Consider the following 9,408-nt stretch of genomic DNA (forward strand, 5'->3'; position numbering starts at 1 on the left):
TTGTTGGATAATGTTAAACTTTGATGGCTTTAGCTTGGGCAACCAGGGGCTGGCGGGTATTAGAGGGGTTCTTAGAGATGAAAATAGTGTCACCAAGTGTGAAGGATTCAAATGTAGCTGAAGTCAGAGCGATCCTCCAAGGTATTAGATTAATGGAGGGCAGACTAATTTACACTTGGCTGCATTGGTCATTGGGGGGCCGTGGTCACTAAACTAGCTAAGCATGCATGTATATCAATGCAATATAAAAGGGGTTTTGTAAGTCATTGGGGCCCATGGCCCCCCTCATGCTATGTGCCTTCGCCCCTGACTCCCTTAATGTTATTAGATGGCTAGATGGGAGGTCTTCTCACCTATGGAGATTTTCTAAATTTATGGATGAAATCTTCATGAGATCTTCAACCGTGGTGAGGGTCACTCAGTTTATTACCATCACGTCAGGAGAACTGCGAACGGAGAGGGGGATTGGCTAGCCTAAGCTAGAGTTTTCAAGCAGGGCAAAGGTTTTACCAAGAGAAGTTGAAGCGTTAATTTTTGCCTGCCTTAACACTTGCATCCTTTAAGACCCGTTCGTTTTTTATTTTGAGTCCAAAACTAAATACACTTTGATTGAAATAATTTGTTTTGGACCCAAAATTAATTCATAAAATTCAAAATGAATAGGCAGAAATGGTGATTTCTTTTCCTCTGACAGATTAGCGTTCAAAGAAAAGCACAAATTTGAATGGTCAAGGTTACAAAAACTAATGTTTTTTGCTTACAAAGAGACGACCCACATGGTCCTGATTCTGTGTTTGGCTGATTATTTGTAAATAGTAGTAAAAAGATCTTTAGGAATAATATAGTAAATGGGTTTCAAAGATGCTTTAATCTCCTATTCGCAAATAAGATTAAACTAAGATTGGTCTTATTTGCAAATAAGGCGGCATCCAAAGAGTCCTAATGACTCATAAATCAACAACTTAAATAGTATTCTTTAATCATTCTCGGCAGCACCTTTGCCTTCTCTTTTTTTTTCGCGAGGAATAAAAATGAAGAACAGTATTTGCCAAATCTGACCTGTTTCTCCAAATCCTGATTTCCATATGGCTAAAACTGCTGAATTCTTGAAGCGAAGCAGAGTCGCTCCAAACAGTTATGTTCGCTCTAAAACGCAGATAATGCGAAGCGACCTTAGCTTTTCATTACAAAATCTTAAAATGCGCTTCATCAAGTCAATATGGATAAAAAAGAGAGAAATCGCTCAAGTAGATAATAACCTACAACAAATGTTACATACAACAAGAAGTTTCATATTCCCTTTCTTTTCTTTTTTTAACCCGAAATTTTTCTAGAGACCTGGGCAAGAACCCGAACTTTTATTGAAAAGGTAAAAGCATACATGAGGGACGACCCGCCTTACCTCAAAACCCATAGCTACATTGGAATTACTTATATCGAATATTTGGAATACCTAAGACATCACATCTTAAAGCACTCCTAGCTTTGAGAGGAAGATCCTCTGGTGCCTAAATGTATTATTCGATCTCATATCATAGGCATAGTTGGCCAAAAGTTAGGCAACTTGATTGGCCTCTCAATATTAATAAGACATCTTCGGCTTCAACTCAAGGATGAGAATGTGAATTTGATGGACCAAGGGGGGTCTTTATTGTCATTGAGCACATCAATCAGCACTTTGCTATCAGCTTCAACCCATATGTTTGCCACACTAAGTGCGTAACAGTACCTAAGACCATCAATCATGTTTTTAGCTTCTGCCTACAAAGTTAGTAGTTATAGTAGTAAGAAAAAGCAAAAATCATCTCCTCGATGTGATCTCTCATAACTCCACCACCTATTGTGCTAGAGTTGCCCTTGGACGTCCAATCCGTATTTAGCTTGAACTCATCTCTTTTAGGTTTTATCCATTTCACTTTATGCATACTTATCAATGGAACCTCTATAAAGAAAAGCAAAATGCCCCCACACAATAGCTGCCACTTCACTATCAACAAACACATGATCCACAGTCTCTTCTCCGCACGTTCAACAACAGTTACACATGGATGAAATGGGGATATGGATGTCTTTCAGTCTATACTATCAACTAGAATATTGATCATAAATTTTTAACATTCAAATGGAAGGTCTTTCCAATTGTAATGCGGCCATCTTTTATTCTGGCACCTTTTCTCTTACAATATTCTGGGTCGATTTGGAAGAGAAAACCCCATAGTTGTTGGGGGTACAAAAAAGCTCATCATCTTTATCTGAGATTCTAACCTTCAATACTCAAATGGTACTGCTAATATTAGGTGGAATATCATTCTCCACCTCTCCAAGGTTTCATTCATCATTTTTCTTTAATCACCACTTTGACTCGGAGCTTCATACTTAACTCATGAAAATTATGGGCGTAGTTAATAATGAGGTCATTACCAAACCACTTATAAGTCAAGAAAGCAATCTTAACTTTCCCAATGATCCATCTGCTACTTTTCATCCTTTCATCTTCAAGTCTCACCATATCTTTTCACTGTTTAGAATCACTAACTTTGGATTCAGTTGAAAAGAAACATTCATTCATCAAATATCTAGATTTCATAAAATCACTCCATAGGTTCGATTTCTCATGCAACTTGTGGATGCTCTCAATTCTAAAAGCACTACAAAAATAACGTAGGGACTTAGTTCCAAGGCCTCCTTAATCCTTGGTTTTACATAAGCTATTCTTGCTTTGCGATCTTTAATGACAAAATCATGCACTCCAAATCTCTATTTAACTGAGCTACAAAGAATTTTTTTTATAGCTGGTAATCATAACGCATTATAGTGAGGAAAATAAGAATGAGAAGTGGGAATTGTCATAGTACCAATATGAGTGATGACTAGTGGCATTAGCAACAAAGATGTGATCACAATTTGATTCTATTATAGGATTCAAGTATGATCACTAGATTCATTCAGAGAGTTCAAATTCGAATACTAGATTCACTGAAAGGATTCCTCAAATCATGCCAATCAGATTTCATCAGAGTGTTCAAATTTGATCACTGGATTAACTCAACCCCTGGTGAAAGGATCCAGTCGATTGCCAATCTGAACTGATAGTTGGTTGAGGGACTCTTGCATACTATATCTCATCAGATGACATCGACAAAGACAAGGGCGCAGCCTAAAGCTACTCCGTTCGTTCGACTCACCAACGCTCACCTCACTTCAATTCTCACTAACACCCTACATACACCTAGGAGCAGCACCCCTTCCTGCATATCCATACAAGACCTGAGTAGGCGGGTCGAGGACATATGAGGTACCCACTACTCAGAGTACCCTCCCAAAAAGAGAACCTCTCTTTCTCTCTATTTTTGGTTTTTTTTTTTCTGCCAAGTGGTTTTAGGTTTAGGGGGCTTTGAGATAGGCGTGGGATTCGGAGCAGAAGAATGGTGAGATCACAAAATAAGTGTGCATGGTCTTTTCTTAAAGGAGGAGAGAAGAGGCGAATGCTCAACTGTCGATCGCCTAGAATTCTCATCACGCTTTTCCTTAGCTATTTCCTAGACTCCTCATCTATTACTCGTCCCCACGTATCTTTGATGTCGGGCATATCGAGAGGAAGGGTTTCCTAATTTACTGACTGACAGATTTTTTTTATTTAACTAACTCTGTCTAACTATGACTTAATTACTTAGATACTCACCGGGTGACTAATTGGAGGGGTAATCTTATTTGGAACTTAACGCTTGCCTCTCTTTCTTTGTGTAATATGTCCGTGTGTTTGGGCCACTGGACGTAGCTGCTAGAGCGCTTACTGAGAAGGATGCAATACACAGAATCAGGTGGATTTCAGAAGGAACACATTCTATCCGCAGGAAAAGCGAGAACTGCTTTCTCGATTGTTTCACATTCTTCGCGAGGGTTCAAATCGAATGCCAGGTTCAACTTAAGAGTCCAAATCTGACTATCTTTTTTCATCAAAGGATTCAAATCCAAACACGACGGTTTAAATCTAAATGCTAGAGTTTATCGGAGGCTTCAATTCCGATCACCAGATTCATTCAGAGGATATAAATCTAAATACCAGATTTTATCGGAGGATTCAAATCCAAATCCGACCTCCAACTTCATTTGGATGGTTCACTTTTATCAATAAGTTGCCCTCAGGAATTTCACATTATGTTTTGGGAACTGGTATACAACCGTGTTTTGATATTTGCGCTAACCTATGTTGTCTTTTAGTATTTAAAGGCCTGTAAAAAGGTTATTACAGTTCCCACACAGCTCTCACAAGCCACTTAACAAAGAAAAGACAAGCTAGAACCGCGTAAATAATAAAACATGGTTGTGCTGTTTTCATTTCCCTATGTTTTTATTGGAAGTATATGATGTCAGGCACTATTTTCTTTAAAAGAAAATATACAAGAGTACAAGAGGGACCAACTTTTCAATAATCCAAAGTCATTCATTAATTTGGCCTCACTCTAACCCATAGAAAATCTTCCCCACTAGACGATCTTAATGGGGGTTGTAAGCTAATAGGTAAATATGTAAAACAAAGTTACCTTAGGAGTACTCTTCAAGGCTTCTCATTCTCTGCCTTTTAGACTGGGTGAAACAGGCAGAAAAGAATCCTTTGGAGCGACTCCACTTGGCTTTCTGCTTGGAAATAGGGAATTGGATTAGCAAGCAGAACATGCTTGGGTTTGCCAAACAATACTCTCTGTTTTGTTATTCATTTTTTATCAGGAAAAAGCACAAAAGCACTGCCGAGAAGGGTTAAGGAGTGCATCCAATCTCAAAAGAAGAAAAAGGAACTAAGAATCTCATTTCCACATGGAAAGTGGAATTAGATTTTCGTAGTAAAATGATGAACTAAAAGAAAAAAAAAATAAAAAATAACAATATGGTACTACTAATTTAATAAAATATGGCCATCTCTTTGGCCTACTTGAAGCCGAATAGTCCAATACAGGCCCTCAATGGCTGACCAACCTTGAGCGGTTGGACCTGTAGTTCAATAGTTGAGGCATTGTATCTCAACCATGAGGTCGCAGGTATGATCCCAGTTACCAACCAAAAAAAAATAAAAATAGTGAAAAGAAAATATGTATTTAGAATTGGTTTTTAGTGCCTTTTTATGCTCCCCTCACTCATGTTGGGTGGTGGCCGCATGGCCTCACCTGATTGGAAAGGGAGTAACCGTCGCACACACCATATGCAGGAGGCTGGCATGATTTGGATCATGGAAACGTTTATATTAATACAATAATGATAAAGGAAAAACAATCTCCCTCGAAACACCCCGGAACGCAGCTAAGCGAAGTCCCCTTCCATTCATTCTTCAACAAATCGCATCTACGATCCTTCAACTCACACCCTCTCAAGTCCATCCATCTTCTACGCATCTCTCTCTTAGTTGGACCCACAAATACTCCATAGAATAATTATTTATGGTGGCCAAACCGTTGGAGTTCCATGTGTAAGCAAAGATCCCATATAGGAGAACCTGATGTGGAGGTCTTGTAAGGATCTGGGCACCCCTCCCCTTAATGGCTAGCTTTTAAGGGTAAGTTCTACCAGGGTCCCACAAAGTGGTATCAGAGCCGGGGCGTGGTAACTCTGATTTACCTTTGAGGACAGAGAAAATCATTTGGGATGAAGATCTCTTAGCTCCTATGTTGCTTCCATATGGAGGGGGGAATTGTTGAGAAAGCAAAGATCTTACACCGGAGAACCTGATGTGGAGGGCTTGTAAGGAGTTGGACACCCTCCCCTTAATGGCTAGCTTTTAAGGGCGAGTTTTACCCGGGTCCCAACACAAACATGACATGAGCCAATAAAGACCTTCCAATTGGACAGAAAATATATGTAAGATTTTTTTGGTGGATTTGCATAGCACATGTTTTGGCTTTTGTAAAAACCAGATTCAAGAGAATGTTTGATTATAGTAAAGAGTAATCCAGATCAGGTCATAAACGGTTAGAGATCAGTAAAGTTTTTACTCGGGAACACCTTATCCACATATGTTCACATTGGAAGGGTATGGTAATTGGTTAATGATATGTGTGGACCCGAAGTAAGCACAATAAGTTAAGTGGGCTTATTTGAGAAACAGATGTCTAAAATGGATGGACCCTAGCGTTTCCTTCTTTTATTATAAATGTAGGATTGGTCCCTTCTCTTACACATAAGATTGTTATTTCTCCCTATTGAAATACACATATGGAAGCATGTAGAGAGTAGAAAACTGCTCCAGATATTAGGAGATGCAGTAAGGGATATCCAGCTAGGGGAGGGAAGGGTGGTTTGACCCATAGTTTTTCTAGTCAGGTATGAAAGGGTAGAAAGGGGTGACTCAACTAAAGTGGGTTTTCAGGAATATCAATAGATGGGCGGAAAGGGGAATCAGTTCATGGGATAATCGCACCATACTCGAATCATCTCAGGATCAAGAAATATCACTGCCAAGCTATCAAAAGCCATGGGCGGAGGTATTTATGCTCGATCTCTACTTGCGTTTATTTTCGTCAATTACATGCTTATGATTCGATCACACAACACAATATTAGTTTTACAATATAAAGAGAAGAAATTTCAACACTCATTTATTTGATTAGGACATACTTCTAGTGACCATAAAACAGAAACAAGCATATACTGCAATGATAATGTAGCGACAACAAGGAACTGCTCATTTGTTCTCTGCTGCGGCAAGCTGGCTTTTGCGGCGTGCACTTAATCTAGCAACTAGTTGTTCTCGAGGTGGTAACTTCTCTTTAATGGCATCCACCTTAGTAAAATTCTCACTCCATGCATAGAGAGATGGAAACCTCTCTGCACTGAGTAAGTTCACACCCGAACATTCGCCAAAGACAGGGAGCCAATGAGAAATACAACTAGCAACCAAATCCAAATATCCAATGCTCTCTCCTCCAAAGAATTTCTTCCCTTTGATCTCTTCATCCAGAATTTTCAGTGTCTCCAATGCCGATTCCACAGCCTTTTCTTGTTCTTCTCCATGTGAAATGAGAATGGACCGTACACTAGAGAAACACTACATCAAGAGAGATAATTCAAAGAAAAATGATTAAATATTTTAACTTGGGATCAATGGCTTTATCAATAGTTAGAAAATCTTGACTCCAGAATAATTGTTCTGCAAGGCAAATACTAGAAGATTCAAGAACAGTTCCAGAAAAAAAAGGCCAAAATTCAGAAAAAACAAAGTGTTAAAGTGTTTTTCCAGCCCTGTTTGGATTTCAGGATTATTTGGAAAAGTTTGGAAAAGAAAATTTGTATCATAATTGCTTGCTTTTCTAATAAATAGCTATATATTTTTTTGGAAATTTTGTTACAACCCACTCGGATATGGGTCCCAATTTGTCTGTTGGCACACAAATAAATGCACAAAAAGTTTCACTCGAGGCCAATTTTTGGCAACCATGAATTGTTTTTCCAATGGTATATTAGTTTATCTAGGAGAGGGCAAAGGAGGGTAGGAGATGAAGAGACTTTGATTTCTCATTATTAATGAGGAGAGGGTAAGAAGTGGCTAAAAAGCAAAGAGCTGGGGTTGAGCCTCTAGCTCAATGGTAAGGCTTTACTCTTTGACCTTGAGGTCGGTGGTTCAATCCCAACTTACCAACAAAAAAAAGAGCAGAGAGCTGTCAAAAGGTTATACAGTTCCCAAAAAGCTCTCACAACCCAATTAAAAAAGAAAAGACAAGCTTGGTCTGTGCAATTATTAAAACAGGATTGTGCTGATATCATTTCCCAAAATAAATTGTAGGGATATGCTAGCGTCCATTGCAGAAGGCATGTCGCGGATTGTCTGTTGCATGTGACAGCAGCCACAGAGGGTCACTTTCAGCAGATTTTGTCTTCATTCACAAGGTGGCTGCGGCAGATGCAACAGACCATCTGCGAAATGGCTTCTGCGATGGACGCTAGCAAATCCGTTTTAAGGGATTATAGTATTTCTTTTCCTTGTTTTTTCAGCCTTTTCTCACCCTCTACTCACTCATATACCCTATCCATTCTCTCCCTCTCCCATCCTCCCTAGCCTTCTCTAACCACTTGATAAACTAATATTCCATGGAAAAATCTTTTAATAGAGCCAAACATGGACTAAAAAACCCAGAAACCGGAAAAGGTATAAAACAATTACCTTCTCATCTATAAATTTCGCCCAGAAGCGCGCCTTGGCCTTCTCATAAGGATCTTCAGGCAGTAAAGGATTTACTTTCCATGTTTCCTCAATGTATTCAAGTATGACTAGTGACTCAGCAATTGGTTTTCCATTGTGCAAAAGCACCGGGATCTTTTTGTGCACAGGATTGTACTTCAAAAGCAATGGACTCTTGTTGGTGAGATCTTCTCCAATGTATTCGTATTCAATCCCCTTAAACTTCAAAGCCCACTCAACTCTAATGGAGAACATGCTTGTAGAAGTTCCAAATAACTTCAATTCCCCCATTGTAATGAAATTTTTAAGATGCTATAAGCCCCATGCCTTGCTACTACAATTTATAGTGAGGCTTTTGTGTAGTAAAGAGTGTTTTACAAAGGGGATGTGATATATCGCTCCCTTTTCTTCCATGGTCCACTCTATTCATTTTTTCTTCTGACGTCACTGCATACGCAGACCATACAATAAGCACAAATTTGAGTGGTCAAGGTTACAAAAACTAATGTTTTTTGCTTACAAAGAGACGACCCACATTGTCCTGATTCTGGTGCCTAAATGTATTATTCGATCTCATATCATAGGCATAGTTGGCCAAAAGTTAGGCAACTTGATTGGCCTCTCAATATTAATAAGAGTGTCTTTATTGTCTTTGAGCACATCAATCAACACTTTGCTATCAGCTTCAACCCATATGTTTGCCACACTAAGTGCTTAACAGTACCTAAGACCATCAATCATGTTTTTAGCTTCTGCCTACAAAGTTAGTAGTTATAGTAGTAAGAATAAGCAAAAAATCATCTCCTCCATGTGATCTCTCATAACTCTACCACCTATTGTGCTAGAGTTGCCCTTGGACGCCCAATCCGTATTTAGCTTGAACTCATCTCTTCTAGGTTTTATCCATTTCACTTTAAGCATACTTATCAATGGAACCTCTATAAAGAAAAGCAAAAATGCCCCCACACAATAGCTGCCACTTCACTATCAACAAACACATGATCCATAGTCTCTTCTCCGCACGTTCAACAACAGTTACACATGGATGAAATGGGGATATGGATGTCTTTCAGTCTTTACTATCAACTAGAATATCGTTAATAAATTTTTAACATTCAAATGGAGCTTTGACTCGGAGCTTCATACTTAACTCATGAAAATTATGGGCGTCGTTAATAATGAGGTCATTACCAAACCACTTATAAGTCCAGAAAGCAATCTTAACTTTCCCAATGATCCAT

General features: G+C 38.9%; 1 protein-coding gene across 1 annotated transcript; it reads right to left on the reverse strand.

Moving 5' to 3' along the window:
- Positions 1-6,561: 6,561 nt before the first annotated feature.
- LOC143882071 (glutathione S-transferase U8-like) lies at positions 6,562-8,539 on the reverse strand. The gene is made up of 2 exons (XM_077385476.1): positions 8,150-8,539; positions 6,562-7,036 (listed from the first exon to the last, which is right to left on the reverse strand). The coding sequence occupies exons 1-2, from the start codon at positions 8,456-8,458 to the stop codon at positions 6,674-6,676; spliced, it is 672 nt and encodes a 223-aa protein (XP_077241591.1). The 5' UTR covers positions 8,459-8,539; the 3' UTR covers positions 6,562-6,673.
- Between the last annotated feature and the right edge of the window lie 869 nt (positions 8,540-9,408).

This window comes from Tasmannia lanceolata, unplaced genomic scaffold, assembly GCF_043159265.1.
Source record: "Tasmannia lanceolata isolate RefF3 unplaced genomic scaffold, GAP_Taslan_0.1 ptg000007l, whole genome shotgun sequence".
Taxonomy (NCBI): domain Eukaryota; kingdom Viridiplantae; phylum Streptophyta; class Magnoliopsida; order Canellales; family Winteraceae; genus Tasmannia; species Tasmannia lanceolata.